Genomic DNA, 16,663 nt, shown 5'->3' with positions numbered 1-16,663 from the left:
AGGCAAGGAAGAGGGTGGAGAACCATGGTCCCATTAAAACTAGCAGGGTCGTGCTTTTCCTGCCAGTATGCAAGAACTGCTCACCAATTATTAAAATGTCAAGAGGGAGAATCACAAGAGATCAGTTTTCAAATACTGAGGTTACTTCAAGATTCACTGCGCTTCTGAAAGACAGAGATTGTTGCCCCCTCCCCAACAGCATTGATATTTTATGTTGTGTCCTGGAGTTTGTTTGTTTGTTTGTTGGTTTTTAAAAAAGGCATTTCCAATATTTCCTTTTTCCAATAGGTTCATTGTGACAACCAGGTATAATTGAGGGTCAGGACTCTGTATATAATAGCCTGGTGGTTTTCTGGAGGTTGCAGATATTTATATAGAATATATTGCTGGGCGGGGAATTGGGAGGCTGTTCACAAGAATTGTTTTTATTTTTTAAAGCAATGCTTGTACACAGTATGTGTGCGGTTGGGGGTTTGGGGAATGCTAGAGGTGTTCTGAGAGGGAGCAGGGTGGGGAGAGCAGAACACCATGGGAAGGATGGTAAAGAAATTATTTCTAGGTATATCAACACATAAGAAATGAAAAGGTCTGGTATTATATGTGAAATTATATTTTGGCACAGATACATAATTATAAGGAAAACCTGGTGCTGGGTGTGATAATACTGTGCTAAGCACTAGCGGTCAACATTTTTACTTGGCTGGAATAGTTCAATCACTGCCTCTTGTGTTGATGGATTGGGTGGTGTGCGCACATTCAATTTCTTAAGAAACCTTGTTTCTTAAGTCAGGCTGCTATGGGCAGCAAAAAGACAAACAAAATAACATAAATGCAGTGTGTGTGTGTGGTGGGGGGAAGAGCACTGGAACTTTGTGTGAGTTGCCCATCCCTTGTGGGAAACATATGGCTTGATTTCAGAGTATTGTGAAATGGTGGGCACATTTTTATTCTGTTTAGAATTAAAAATGCATTATAGCATTGACACGTAAGTGCAATCTATTAAATAGAAACACCCACCCACCTACCCCATAACAGCAGCAAAAAGCTTGGGCAGAAAACTATCATGGTTTCTCCTTCCCACTCCATTTTATTATCAGAAACCTGTGGGGCAGGTTAGGCTGAGAGAGAGAGAGAGAGAGTGATTGGCCCAAGGTCACCCAGTGAGCATCATGACAGTGTAGATGGCAGAACCTGTGTGTCCCCAGCCCTAGACTGACAGCTTGCACTGCCATTTTTCAGTTTACTCCACTCTGCATTGACAGTGTAGAAAACACTAACATGAAACATTTTACCGCATGGAATAAGGTTTGCTGTTCTGCAAACACAGCCAACATTTCTGCAATTCAAAGCCGAAGTATCATGTGTAATCCACGTCACTGGATTCAGGGCAACTTTGCAAACCCAAAGAATCAGGCAATAAGGAAATACTTTCAATGTGTTGATGAAACTAGAATTTGCAAATATATGGTTGTGTTTGCAGAGGATCAAAGAGAGAGAATGCCAGTCAAATGCCTATGTTGAATACAGCTATGCTTGATGGGTGAGAGGTAACTGATTTATGAGGTGCCAGATTGGTTTGAACTAGTAGTTGGCAGAACTGTAAAGAGATTATAATATCTGTGGACACTTGCATTGAGGCCAGTTGAAACAGCTAGGAACTTTTTGAGAATGTATTGAAATTCTGTTAGCCTAATGAAAATTTGCTCTGTGGAAATTACTGAGGAAGCTCCTCAGGGATAACCTGTAGGTCTAATAATCAGAAGTATGATGCCCGTTTACATAAATGGGAAGAGACATATCAGACTTGTAAGGATGGGCTACCTTCTATAACTGTGCTTTCCTTCTTTTTTCTGTAAAAAACAAACTTCAATTATGTGATTTTCCCTATTATAAAAAGTGTTTTATGATTCTTTATGTATTTATTTATGAAAGCTTATATACTGTCTTCCATACTAATCCCAAGGCAGTTAGAAGACAACCCAATAAACACAATTTAAATCCAATAAGAACACTTTACAATAAATACAAATTACAATGATAACAAGACTGGGGACTGGGATCAGAATTGCTGGATCAGACCAAAAGTCTATTCTGTGCAAGGTTTTTTGTTTTTGCTTCCAATGAGGACCAGTTTGATGGAACATCATATTACTGTGGTTTTATGTTTGTGAAATGCAATGCAATTTTTTTTAAAAAAATGTTCAAAATATAGGGCCTAGATGAGTTCTAATTGGCTACTGCAAGAAGCGTGATATGAAGCATGATATCAAAGAACCATTGAGACTCTTATGAAGGAAAGGCTTTCAAGGGAGAAAGGTAAACACCCTGTATTTCTTGAATACAGGTCAGAAAGTCAAAGAGCCTGAAAGGATTGCAGACAAATGGTTGCTCTGGATGCTGCTAGCTGGATAATTAAGGATCTCATAGCACAGAGGAGTTTGGGGAGATGCATCTCACCACTCAATGTGGGTGCAGAGTATCTGTCCCAAAGATGCTGCCTTTTGGCCAGGCTCTAATAGTCCTTTCCCCTTGGCAATTGGGAGCAGGTGCTCAAACCCCCACCTTTCTCACTGCTTTGTTATCTTATCCACAAGCTTGTCAGCACATGGTCAGAAAGATGTCAGCTCTACTGTACTGGTGGTCTTATACATGATGGTGCTGGTGTTTTTCCGGGTGGAAGCCATGCGGGCTTGTTGCATCTGGCTGGGTACGAGGGAGATTTGATATTTGGCTTTCTGAAAAGTGTCAATATCTTTGTTTTTCAATAGCAAGTGTTTTTGCATAAGATATTCAGGCAGCTGCCAAATATCCATTTCCAAAATGAAGCTAATGTCACCTTGCCTTTAGCTTCGTTCCTGGTAGCAGAGTGTTCTTTTATAAGCTAAACATTAATTCCTCACTCCCACCATATTACATCAAGAGCATGTCAGACTGGAATACTTGGAGGAAAGAAAAGGTGCAGTATTGGAGAAATGCAAAGGCAATTTATATAAGTTTATACTCTGCATTTGTTTATTTCTCCAGCCTTTGGCCTTCCATGATGCTTTAGTGTAGTTCTTTTGAAGGGGAGACAGGTGGCTGTGGGAAATGGAGGGCAGAGCTCAGAAGGAAGCAAATTGGAAGAGAAATGGCAGCATGGCAAAAGAGCAGAGGGAGAGAAGACCAAAGGAGTTGGCAAAGAAATTCTTCTTTTTTTAAAAAAAGTAACCTTGGTGTTAGAGCTTTATTTGCAGAAGCAGCAAGTGAAATCTTCACTGACAAGGAGGGTTGCACAGATGGCTGTAGCATCAGGTGCTAATGCCTAGCAGTGAAGAGGAAGAGAGTGAAACAAGGCAAGCTGTAGGGATAGAGAAAGCAGTCAGTATAAAGGCATCTCTTCCCAGGGTTTCTGTGTGTGAGAATAATGTTAATGGAAACTTTGGGAGGAATTTGGGGTGTTTGCAAAAGACAAGCTTTCCTTTTATCCAGATAACTGGTGAATGGATAGCTTTGTAAAGGGAGATTTTCCCTTAAAATTGAAGCAAGTCATTTTATTTTACTTTTTACTAAAGTACAGTGGAACCTCTAGTTACGTACTTAATTCATTCTGGAGGTCTTTTCTTAACCTGAAAATGTTCTTAACCTGAGGTACCACTTTAGCTAATGGGACCTCCTGCCGCCACTGCACGATTTCTGTTCTCATCCTGAAGCAAAGTTCTTAACCTGAGGTACCATTTCTGGGTTAGCGGAGTCTGTAACCTGAAGCGTATGTAACCCGAGGTACCACTGTATCATATAGGCGTTGCTTTGTCATGATTTGTCAGTTACCAAAGTAACCCATTCTCTCTCTCTCTCTCTCTCTCTCTCTCTCTCTCCCTCCCCCCTCTCCCTCCCTCCCTCCCTCTCTCTTCCTCCTCTGCCTTTTAATTTCTAACCATTTTTATGGATTAAATAAATATTGGAGGCTGTATTTTATTGTCGTTCAGTGGAGGACCCCCCACCCTGAAGTTTCCCAAGCAAGCTACTCCTAGGGTCATGCTTTACTAGAGATATGTGCAATTTGTTGGAAAGGAAGATGTAAGGAAGGGAAGATACTCTGTCACTCCAGGTCTCCAGGGTGCAATAGCTGTCATATTACTCCACCTCCTGCCCTACCTCTTATGTGCATAACTCAATGGAGGAGGATGTAGCTGGCAGCCAATATTCAGCATTTCCTACATCAAACAAGTGTCTAAATCAGGGGTAGTCAACCTTTTTATACCTACCGCCCACTAATGCATCTTTCTTGATGGTAAAATTTCCTTACCGCCCACCAGTGCTCGATGGAAGGAAGATTCAGCTTGTGCTGTAGAACCCCCTACCGCCCCCCCTAGAATCCTGAAACGCCCACCAGTGGGCAGTAGGGACCGGGTTGACAACCCCTGGACTAAGTAATGTGCCCTGGTAAGCTTTTGGGATGAGGTTATTTTGCGTGTGTGCATTTGATGCAGATTGAGGGAAAAGCGGAGGTCATGACTTAAGCAGTCACCCATAGGACTGTTCCTAAATGCATAGAATATCTTTTATAACTCCCGCCACTGCATTTGGCTCAGCATCTAACAGGAAACATATGGAAACATCTATCCATCCAATTGGAGCATGTTACCAACTAAGCCTTTCCTTGACTTCCCCTTCACTTTATTGATGATCCTTTCTGCCATTTTCTCCGTTTCCATTATTTACCAGAAACTTCCCTTAAGAGTTTCCCTTTAATTCATGTCAACTTCTTATCTGTACAAAGTATTCGCAATCTGTCATTTAGCTAAAGAGCCTCTGGGTTCTCTTTAGCCTCCGGATTCTTACTCAGCGTCCAAACAAATTATCAGCCCACCCACAAAAGTCTCACAAGAAGAGTTATTGGACACAATGGTCTTTCACTCTAGGCTTGCTTTTTATGGGCAGACCCAAGGTAGATGGTACTTCCTTAGGCAACCCATAACTGTGTCCCATGCAGCTGCACTCTCTACATCCAGTTCCAGATGCAGCAGATTTTTTGAGTTTCCCAGAGGGTCTGGAGGATGGGAAAGGTGCCCCCCTCCACTCACAGTTCTTTCTTCACCCTCTGTCCTCTCCTCTTCTTCCTCCAGCTATGAATGGCATATGCATGTGGGTATATGTGTGTGTGTGTGGGGAGAGAGAGGGGGGGGGTTGGGCTGTGTATGTGAAGAACCAAACAAATAAACAAAAAGCATCTATTGTGAGCCTGTTTGCAGGAGGGGCACCTTGGAGGCCCTACGATCCATGAGTCTTGTTGGGAACAGGCCCAAATGGGAGCCCCAGTTAAGGACAAGATAGTCAAAAGTTCAGGAACTTCAGCTTTACAGTGGTACCTCGGGTTACAGACGCTTCAGGTTACAGACTCCGCTAACCCAGAAATATTACCTCAGGTTAAGAACTTTGCTTCACGATGAGAACAGAAATCGTGCAGCAGTGGCGCAGCGGCAGCGGGAGGCCCCATTAGCTAAAGTGGTGCTTCAGGTTAAGAACAGTTTCAGGTTAAGAACGGATCTCCAGAACGAATTAAGTTCTTAACCTGAGGTACCACTGTATTGAGTTTAGGTCCTTGATACCGATACAGGTCGCTATTCTCCCAGTCCTTTCCCCCAGGCAAGACTAGAATCAGGTATGCCAAGGGATCAGGCTAGTTCTTCCTCAGGAATCTTCAACCCTGTGTCTTATCCATTAATATAAGCTGTAGCTTTCAAGAATTCAGTCTAGTACCAGTAAGCTTCATTTTTTCAGTAGGCTAGTTGGTGTCCATGACATTTGAATCAAGGACTCTGTCTCTACTCTTATAGCTATATAAAGGCTATCTTTAATGACAACTTGTTTAAAACACCAGATAAGGCGAAGTGACCCAAAATCCTATTGACATTATGACAAAAAGAGGCTATAAAAAATCTTCTGACAAAGGCTGAGGCAGCCACATCATTTATCCATCAGTGATGGATAAGTCTGAAGTTGATCCAAAGCTTGGTGACTGACAGTGACCATATGATTCATGAATTACTACATAAAATCAAGATTTTGAAGCATATTTTCCCATAAAAATACTAATTTAATAAATTGTAGCTAAAGTATACACATTGTAATATCTGAGGACGGCTTCTACCACCTTTGCCTCTGTGGATTTCCAGTCACTTTGAGTGTGGTTTTTAGTTGTAAAACTTGGGCTTTAAAATAGTTGTATTTTTCTTAAAGGTGGGTGTTGGGAGGCACAGAACTAGGGCCAAATGTGGACCTTCAGACAGCTCTATCTGGGCCTGGCCATGCCCTGCTCTCCAAGTTGCACCTGCACTGGTCCCACTCCAGAGCATTATTGAGTGCTGCTGTCTGACTGGAAAGTGTCCTTGAACTGTGATAGTGATCTATTCTTTGCCTGGATGGAGGATGGAAAGCTGTGTGTGTGTTTAGAAATCTTGGATTTATGTGTGGCCTACTGTACAAAGATAAGAATCACATCCACTACTATACCCACTTTTGCCTCAGGCCCCATCCACTACTGGTTTGCCCTCACACTCCAGAAGGTTCCCCTTGAGCAAATGCAGCCTCCCTATGGGGCACTGCAGTTGTTGGTTAAAAAATTGCCCCCCCCCCGCCGCTTAAAGGTCCTCCTGTATAGGAGGGTTAGAAGTTCAAAGGTTGAATGTTTAAGGGGATGTTTTGTTCAGGAAGTTCTGCCCTAAAGGGCCAAAGTTTCAGCCTAGGAAAATGTATTCAATATAAATTAAGCTATAAAATTGGGCAAGTCAGATAGTTGAGAGTCAGATACTTGAAGAGATGCAGACAGAAGGAACTAGAAGAAGGGACCATGAAGGGCTCAGAAGCTGAAGTGAGGGATGCAAATTGATAAGTATTGACTCGGTTAGAAAAATTGTGTCGAACTGGTGTAGGTGGAAGCATTTATCTGCTTGTTTACTCAAACTGTACAATGGATTGATCTTGTAAAATCATTTTCTCAGACTGTTTATCTTATTGCCTTACTAAAACTTTATGTAAAAGCGTAATTTGTCTTGGAAAAAGTTGGTCTGAGGCCTTGTTATTTACTCCATGCCTAAGTGCTTTAGCCAGTATAGGGAGTATGTTGGGCCAGCTAATGTACAGGAAGTTATAGAGACTGTTTAGTGAGTGTAGCCTGAGGAAAATGAAATATATTCGTTTGGTGGCAGTGTTGAAGTTAAGAAGAAGGAAGGGTTGGCTTGTCTGGTTTGCTTGCCTGCCTTCCCACTCATAGTGAGGGCTATGGCTGAGGCCCACACAGCCCTCCAGTGCCTACTGTCACAAGTGAAGAGTTGTTGTTGTTGTTGTTATTTAGTCATTTAGTTGTCTCCGACTCTTCGTGACCCCATGGACCAGAGCACGCCAGGCACTCATGTCTTCCACTGCCTCCAGCAGTTTGGTCAAACTCATGCTGGTAGCTTCGAGAACACTGTCCAACCATCTCGTCCTCTGTCGTCCCCTTCTCCTTGTGCCCTCCATCTTTCCCAACATCAGGGTCTTTTCCAGGGAGTCTTCTCTTCTCATGAGGTGGCCAAAGTATTGGAGCCTCAGCTTCAAGATCTGTCCTTCCGGTGAGCACTCAGGGCTGATTTCCTTAAGAACGGATAGGTTTGATCTTCTTGCAGTCCATGGGACTCTCAAGAGTCTCCTCCAGCACCATAATTCAAAAGCATCAATTCTTCAGCGATTAATCTTAATTCCGGCTTGGGATTCATCCAGCCCAGCCTTTCGCATGATGAATTCTGCATATAAGTTAAATAAGCAGGGAGACAATATACAGCCTTGAAGTACTCCTTTCCCAATTTTGAACCAATCAGTTGTTCCATATCCAGTTCTAACTGTAGCTTCTTGTCCCACAGAGATTTCTCAGGAGACAGATGAGGTGATCAGGCACTCCCATTTCTTTAAGAATTTGCTGTAGTTTGCCGTGGTCGACAAAGTCAAAAACTTTTGCATAGTCAATGAAGCAGAAGTAGATGTTTTTTCTGGAACACTCTAGCTTTCTCCATAATCCTGCGCATGTTTGCATCACAATTGTCTGGTTTGTTTTATTTTAAATATATTGCCAGTTGCCTTGAGAACTTTGGCTAATAGGCTAGTGATAAATATTTCAAATAAATATTTGCATTCAATTGTCACATATATTGTGTTATTCCTTTCATTGCTTCATGCCGCAGTACTGAGCTAGCAGAGCAATTGAAAATGGGTGGGGTGGGGGAGAAAGGGAAGAGGGTTTATCCCATGTGGAAGATCCAACAAATACCTGGGCACCAGTGGAGTGGAAGGTAGGGTGGACTTTCCCCACTCCATTTTCACCTCCTTTTTAGGGCTGATGTTTTCTTTTCTGGGGAAAAAATATCAGGACTGATGGGAGGGGATCTGTCACTGTATGGTGATCCACCCCCCAGAACATCCCCTTTTCACAGGTACCACCACAAGAGTACTGGTGTTGTAGGGGCAAGTGTGCTCGATTTTGCATTTTCTTGCATTCCAGCATTTAAAGTACACTGACTAGCTCTGTATGTAACTTTGCCATTAAATTTTTCTATGTTCTTGGATGTATTTCATCAGCCTTCTCCTGGAACATCAGTACTCCTTTATTAAGATCACTCTGTCTCTTTCGTCTTATCTGTTGTACTTGAGACACTGTACATAAAAGGAGTGTCATAGTTCCTGTTCATGAGGTTTTCAATTTACCATGCAGTTGGCATTAAATAAGCAAACATTAAGTGATAGTGGTGCTAATAGTGTCGTCACATTTTATAAAATGATTTCTGCTGACATAAAAGGCTGGTTGAAGCGTGTCTTTCAAGCTAAGATTCTTGAGGGGACCTAACGAGAACTTTCAGTGCGTCGAAAGGGTTGGAAAATGAGGTTGTCAAAAGCTTTATTACACAATTGTGATGTAAAGGTTCACTGGATCTGCAGGAGCCCATAAAGAAGTACAGCAGTGTCAAGCTGTCTTCTTGGAGGAACATAAAGAAAGGTACTAAAACTGGGAGAGGAAAGATGGCAGCCAAAGGAGAACAGTTAATGAAGGGAGATTAATGTTTTTCATGAAGGAAATGTAGATAGGAGGTGACTTTTGAAGGAAAGGGAGGAAGTTTGAGTGCCATACTAGTACGTTGTGGAGAAAGAGATCTGAGGAATTGTGTCAGTGTGTGTTAGATCATTATTAGGGGCAAGATTCATCAGGCCGTTTTGCCGGCAGCATTAATTTTCCTCTAGAGTACCAGGGTTTCTTAGTCTTTGTCCGTTTCCCTCTCAACATACCCCAGGCATATTCAGAGGCCTAGTAAAACATAGCTTGCCCTTCCTTTCTGCTTAATTGCCCCCTTGACTATAATTAAAGTTGAATTGACTAATGGAGCAGTCACCAGCAACATGTTCCCATAATTTTCTCTGTTGTCAATGGTTTCTATTATCAACAGATCTCGCTGTGCTACTTGCTAAGGTTAGACGAATTTAAGGACAGTGTTGCTCTCACACAGCCATGGGAATGCCATTCTTTGATATGAACTTAGGTGTTTGTGTGTATACTTATATATTCTACAGAGTCCACTAACTTCCATCAGTACAGTTCCCAGAGAGGCCAGAGTATTTACCTTCTGAGTTGTATTGGTTGCTGAAAGTAAAAACAATAACATAAAATCTTGTTTCATTTTGTCCTGTCAAGTGTTGTCAAGCTAAACTCGGCTAGTAATGGAGAATGTATCTGGGTGTTTCTGAAATGGGAAGAGAAGCCATCTCATGTCTGGAGGTTGTTAAAGTGGGTTTTGTTTTTCCTTTTAGCTTGTCAAAAATTGATGTGAGGTTAGAAAACATTGCATCTTTCTGGCAACAGATATGACTATGTGAAAAACTTTAGTATTTAATCTTCTTTCTGCTTTAGTTATATGTATGGGGGTGGAATATGGTGAGGTGGAACATTTGTTCTCCTCAATATGACATGAGATGGGTTTTTGTCCTGTTTTTAAGTTTAGGGAAATTTTATTTCTAGAATGAAATGATTGGGTGTGCTCAAACAAAACACTGAGCTATGGTGTAACATCATGAGACTGGGCCTAGGTTCTGCTTTCATTAAAAAAGAAAGAAAGGGAGGAGGGGAAAGAATAAGAATGTGTTTTCTAAAACACAGGTCCAAACCCCAAATTGTTATTAGATGCGGCCAATGGCCCAGTTTGTGCTAATGGCAGATAATAATATTTCAGGGGAGAATGGCTTGTTAGGTTCACAGGGCAGTTTAAGTGGCTTTTCAAAATAAATTTGTTTAAGCGTGCCTGTTTGTTCACTGTAATTATGTTGTGCTTTCAATGTAAATTCTTACAGAATAGCGAAGTCCTGTAAGTCATTGAGACTTCATTATTTGGGTATTCAAACTCCTTATTTATGAAATGTCATTTTGACATACTGTACAAAGAGTATTAACAGAGTTAACTTGTCATAAACTCTCATTTTGCTTAACTTTACAGAAAATCTCAGTTTGCATAATTTACACCCAAAGCTCAATATAAAAGAAGAAAAGAAACAGGAAACATCAAACCACCAGAAAATAATACCTCTATTTAATATTCCCCTTTTTGCTTATAGTATCTTGTTTAATGGAAAGAGTAAACTGCCATAAAAATTAAGATTTACAGCCAGACGAAATGGAAGTTAAGTAATATGACTACCGTAGTGTAACACTCCCAATGTGAACATTTGCCCTGCAAAGTCTGTTCCTAATCTCACTTGTGCAGTCACATATGCCTGCACCCACATGCCACCCACCTTCAGACAACCTTATCTACCCCCCATTCCTGCAGCTTGAGTCTCTCTTATGGCCATTCCCATCTTGCCTGCTTCTTATATCAATCCTCAGTTAGCTATAAACTCCGCAAATTATAAATGGAGACAAACATGCGCAAAGGAGGCTTATAAGAAACATTCATTTATTTTTCCCTAGTTTAAAATGGTGGGAGGCTAGGTTCAATTCCAGAATGTGAAGCAGCAGATAATTCTCCCCAGCACACTTTGAGATTATTCTTCAGTTCAGCATTGTGTTATTGGTTCAAATGAAAAGATGGTTACTTAACCAATTCTTGGCTTAGGTACAGCTCCCCTGATTCTAGACTGATGCTCAATCATAGTAAGAACAAGCTTATACCCTGCATGTTGGGTTTCTCTGCAGTTTATTATTTTCAAGGTAAATATGTAAATAAGAGCAGGAGGTGACTATCTCTGCTATGTTATGATGGCTGGATTCAAATATCTGCTTAGCCATTAACTTCATTAGGTGTTATTCATTATGGCACTTTTTCTCAGCCTAAGCTACTGCATGGAGATTTATTTGCTTTTGTTCCAGATGGGATGATCGCCTTATATACCATCCTGGGCTCTCTGGGAGAGAAATAGAATACAAATTCAATAAGTGAAATAGTTTAGGTCATAATACATTTAAAATAAGTCGCCCTGTAAAATTGGAACTGGAAAGGTAACAGGAGAGAAAAGCCTAATGAGAGCTTCAGACTATAATGTTAAGGAGAGTAGAGGAAGGTATAAGTGAGCTCCTAAAGATTAGTGATTGATATGGTGATTCTCTGTAATGATCTCAGCCACCCACTGAACTTTTCATGCTTCTCCATGTCATGTGCTGTCCACTGTGTTGGATAAAGTATGTGTTTGTTTTCTATGAACTGGTCAAATTGTTGGAGAGTGTTAGCGAGCCACAGCTCCCCACTTACTTATAAGTGGCCAGTGCTAGAACTCAGCCACAGCTACTTTGGTCATAACTGAATGTGAGCACAGAACTAAACTGGAGGTATATATTTGTCTGAGGGACAAAACAAATGAGATGTAGGAGGGAGCCTTAATCCAGGATCTCATGCATTTTTAAATAAAAATTAGTAGTGGCTGGGGAACTCTGTGGGGTTTAATCCTTTCTCTGTGAACTATTTTCCTGTTTGAAACTATACAAAACAACAACAACAACCCACTACCAGTGTTTGTTTGTTTGTTTGTTTTGGTTTTTTGCCCCATGGAAGATACCTAGAGGTACTAGGTGGGTACTTGGAAGTTTTTCACTCAAGACAAAGAGGAACTTTGGGGGTGGTTGATTTTAATCAGGGAGGTCATACAGGGAGAAGGGACTAAATTCCCCTCTTCAACTCCTGCATCTGTTATTAATTTCAAATACAAACATGGAAGACCTTGATCATGGATTTCTTAGCTCTAGGCTTGGCCCTGGGCACCCAAAACCACTGAAGTCAAAGGCAAAGCACACACAACGCTATGATAAATGCAGCATGACTGATGGAAATGTGTTGAGATTTCAGAACATTCTCCATTCTTGGGATTTTCATATAAATGAAGTCCTTTGGAAAAGTTTGAGCTAAAGTTTGAGCTAGTTAAGGCTGAATTATAAAGTGTTGTTGCATTTATATGAACATGTAGAAACCATTCTTTCCGATGTTCGTATGATTTATGCCTCGGCCCCTAGAGGGTTTATCTCCTTTATTGATTGCTTCTTCTTTGCACTCTGTAAGAGTGATGCAAAAAAGAGAATCTACCACAATGTCTGCTGCTGTAAATTGGCTGGTGTAGCTCACTTTTAGATATTCCCCTGTGTCTTCAAATGAGGGCTGGCCCAAAAAAACAAAACAATAGTGCATGGTACCGTTATATAACTTTTCTCTGTTTTGGTTCCCCAGGCGACAGAATGGGGTTCAGATGAAGACACCAGGAGATCATGTCAGAGTAAAGGAAAAACTGAGGTATGTTCACCACCTACCTCCCCCTGCATACAGCCATAGTTAACTGATTTTTATACCACTTGGGAATGTTCACAACAAAACATCTGATGTCAGAAGTCTGATATGATGCTACCATAACATATGTGAAATACGTATATATAAAACGCTGGTAGTTCCTTATGACCCACAGTACAATTATTCCATGAGAATTTAAGATTGTTTACTTCTGGAGGTGGTACAATTTGTTGCAGGTCATGGAACAGAATGGTGTCAGGCTAGGAGTGTGGTTTACTGCAGAATAGATGATGCTAAAGCCAGAATTTCTTACAGTGTTCAGCATCAGATGTCTGGAGCTCAGCAACATGAGCCTTCTTTGTTTTTACTGTAACTGCGGAAGAGCACCTTTCTGTATCTAAAGCTGTGCCCATGCTCCAGCTCACTCTGCATCTATGGTACTTCCACCACTGGTTTGGGAGCACTGCTCACACAATGTCAGCCACGATCCCTATCTATCCAGCCAAATCTTATGAAATACTATGTTTTGATGCATTTCCCCCACCCAATCCGGCTTGGATCTGAGTTGAGTAAAAGAGTGTGTTAACTGCATTTTTACCTGGAAATGGGAACACAGTCTGAGATGCTTAAGTGGCAGCCTACAGGCATTATCCACCCAATATCTTCTCCTGCTTGGTCCTGCCAATATCTTCTAGCTCAGAGGTTGCTTGGTGAATTAGGTCCTATTCCAACTATGCTACCCACAGTAACTAGGTCCTAATTAGAAATGTGTTAAGGGGATTCACATAAACGCCTAGCTGACCTAGGCAGCTTTGTATAGGAACTTTATTATCTTTCAGGTAGCCTGGGCCCAAGCCATACAGGGCTTTATAGGTCATAACCAGCACTTTGAATTATGGCTAGAAGCAAACCAATAGCCAGTGAAACTGTTTTAACAGGGGAGTGACATGCTTCCTGCCGTGAGCCCCAGTCAGCTGTCTGAGTGCAGCATTTTGGGCCATCTGAAGCTTCTGAACACTTTTCAAAGGCAGCCCTATGTGGGGCATGTTACAGTAGTCCAGCCAGGATGTAACTAACCTTTTGAACTGCATCTTTTGCTTTAAGCTCTCTTGTGCAACACTCCACTAACCCTACCTGTCCCAGTCCTTTTCCAGACTGCACCTGCCACCTTCCATGTGTTTAGATAGCCTTTCCAATGCTGATGTTAGTGTTATCCTGCTGAGTCCCTTTCCTACTGATTTGGATAGTCCCAGCCCTGGTTATGCAAGTGAGCTGTGTAAGCCTCTGTATGTTTGCTTTGTCTTAGTTACACATGGAGATTTCATTTGTTTTCTTGGCTTGGGAAGGTTCCCCAGGACATAGCTTGACAAAAAAATTGCCCTAGACAGAAAGGACAATGCCGTACCTTTTCCAAATGGTTGAGCTTATTTCCTTCATTCTTTCCCTGCGGAATGCAGTACAAGTCCTCTCTGTCTTCCGTAAAAATGGTTTGTAAGTCTTGGCAATAAAGAATCTTGCAGACATTAAAAACAAACAAGAGACAGAAAATCATTAGTAAATCCTGTTTGGTATCTTCTGCACGCCAGGAGAAGACAGCTTGGCTGGGATGCTGGGCAAAACTGATTAATGAAATTGTTTGTCTAAAGAAATAAATATAAATATCTGAGAGCGTGTTAATAACAGTGTTTTGCAGCCTGCAAGGTGTTCAAAGAAAATTAGGACAGACGGCAGCAAACACATTACAATCGTCTCCCTGCAGTCCTGAATGAAATTTCTTTGAAAAGGCAGGCTGGAGCAGAGCTTTCTTTTTCTCTTTTTCTTTTTCTTTTTCTCTTTTTCTTTTTTCTTTGCTTTTCCTTCCGCCCCAGTCACCAGACTTCCAAATACAGTCTGTAACCAGGTTGCTTTCTTATGATGCTATTGGAAAACCATGGACTCTAGCTGTCTGGTAACAAAATGCTTGTTGCAGAAAGCCCATTGGAAATAATTTCCTGGCATGTTAGGAGGTGACTGCCTTTATATGTTTCAGGTCCTGTTTTCCCGGTTGGCTTTTACGCAGTCGCAGGGGACCTTTCTTTCTCCTGCCATGTATTTCCTGCTGAGTTTTTTTTTTTGTATCTTTGGTCCCATATGAACAGCTAACGCAAATGCTGCCTGCACTGGATTGTCGGCCAAAAACCTCAGGTTAAGGGGTCATAATTCGTTGCCATTTCTCTAGGATATATTTTGCCATGAGCTATTGAGTGCTTTTAAAAACATTTATTTTGTGATAATAGTGAAGCTAATAAATGAAAGGAGCGTACAGACCAAGGATAGGAAACCTGTGGCTCTCTAGATGCTGCTGAACTTCAAGTCCCATCAGCTCTAGCCAGCCTAGCCCAATGGTGATGGGAGTAGAGGTAGATGGATTGTGGGCTTGATATGGTCTCGTTTGAAATAGCTTCCTGTGCTCCTGTGAACCAAGTTTTCTTTTTATATCAAGCACAGTTATTAGTTGAAATATACATCTGTAGGACAAGAAGGAGAAATTTTGTAAATGTTAATTAAGTATATATATTGGAATTTATTTAATAGTTTACTAAATGTACCCCATTAAGTTCTAGGGGGTTCATTTAAATCATGGGTAGCAAACCAAAGCCCGGGGCCTGGATCAGACCCAATCGCCTTCTAAATCTGGCCCGCTGACAGTCCGGGAATCAGTGTGTTTTTACATGAGTAGAATGTGTCCTTTTATTTAAAACGCATCTCTGGGTTATTTGTGGGGCCTGCCTGGTGTTTTTACATGAGTAGAATGTGTCCTTTTATTTAAAATGCATCTCTGGGTTATTTGTGGGGCATAGGAATTCATCCTTTTTTACCCTTCAAAATATAGTCCTGCCTACCACATGGTCTGAGGGGCAGTGGACCGGCCCACAGTGGCGTAGCGTGGGTTGTCAGCACCCGGGGCAAGGCAAGTAATTTGCACCCCCTAACCCGTGGATTTGCGCCCCCTAACCCGTGGATTTGCGCCCCCTAACCCTAACCCCCAGATGTTGCGCCCGGTGCGGCCGGCCCCCCCTGCACCCCCCACGCTACGCCACTGCCGGCCCATGACTGAAAACGTTTGCTGACCCCTGATTTAAATGTAAGAATCTTGAGATGCAAAAATCAGATTTTAGGCTCTAGAAACCTTGAAGCTATGGTTTGACTCAAAATAAGTCTTTGAACACATCCCTTTCCTTACTGCTTAGTTTTGGGATGTGTTGTGCTTTCCTTTGGTGAAGTGGACCAAGCAAAATCATCATAAATCCTGCTTCTGCATGTGTAATTCAGCCAAAAATGCTTCTTCTGAGCTTTTTGCCTGAAGGAAACCTACAAAGACTGAAAATATTTGACAAGACCAGATTTAAAAGTTATAGTAAGTGTGTAAATGAAACTTTACCTGTTCTGTTGACTTATATGCAGGCAGATTTGCCTTTGAATCAGGTGCCAGATACCAATTTAACTGGATTTCATTTGCAAGCATCTGACCGCCAGCGCATTCTGCACTTATGCCTTAGATTCCTGCCATGCATAGAGGCAGGCCACATGATTCAAATGCGATATGTGTTGCCCAGCATGGGTAAATGTATTTTCTACAGCAAACAGTGCTGTTAATGCAGAATAAGCTGGTAGACTGAGGTGGTAAAATTATACATTGTGACATTTCAGAATACAGGTGGAGGTGAACTGTGGTTTTATTATTGCTTACCTCTGTATAAAAAGCTCTCTGTAGGTAGTATACAAACACATCAGGGAAAGGGGCCATGCTAAACCTTTCTTGGCCGAGTTGATAAGTTTACTCTCTTACAATGTAGCTGGGGGAGAGCCAGAAGGGTGAGATCACAGAATTCAGCTCAGAGCCTTTGTTTCTTAAGGCT

The 16,663-nt window shown here is 41.6% G+C and overlaps 1 protein-coding gene across 10 annotated transcripts in view; it reads left to right on the top strand.

Annotated features, from left to right (window-relative positions):
• Positions 1-16,663, top strand: part of SEMA5B (semaphorin 5B) — a 365,129-nt gene that overhangs the window by 250,818 nt on the left and 97,648 nt on the right. For all 10 annotated transcript variants that reach the window (XM_082235162.1, XM_082235160.1, XM_082235159.1 and 7 more), the window contains one exon: positions 12,708-12,770. In XM_082235162.1, coding sequence (XP_082091288.1) covers positions 12,708-12,770 — 63 coding nt within the window. The remainder of the gene's footprint in view (positions 1-12,707; positions 12,771-16,663) is intronic.

The sequence above is a fragment of the Podarcis vaucheri genome, assembly GCF_965113315.1.
Source record: "Podarcis vaucheri genome assembly, chromosome: 1".
Lineage (NCBI taxonomy): Eukaryota > Metazoa > Chordata > Lepidosauria > Squamata > Lacertidae > Podarcis > Podarcis vaucheri.
The sequence above is the reverse complement of the archived record's forward strand: the minus strand, read 5'-3'. Positions and strand labels throughout refer to the sequence as shown.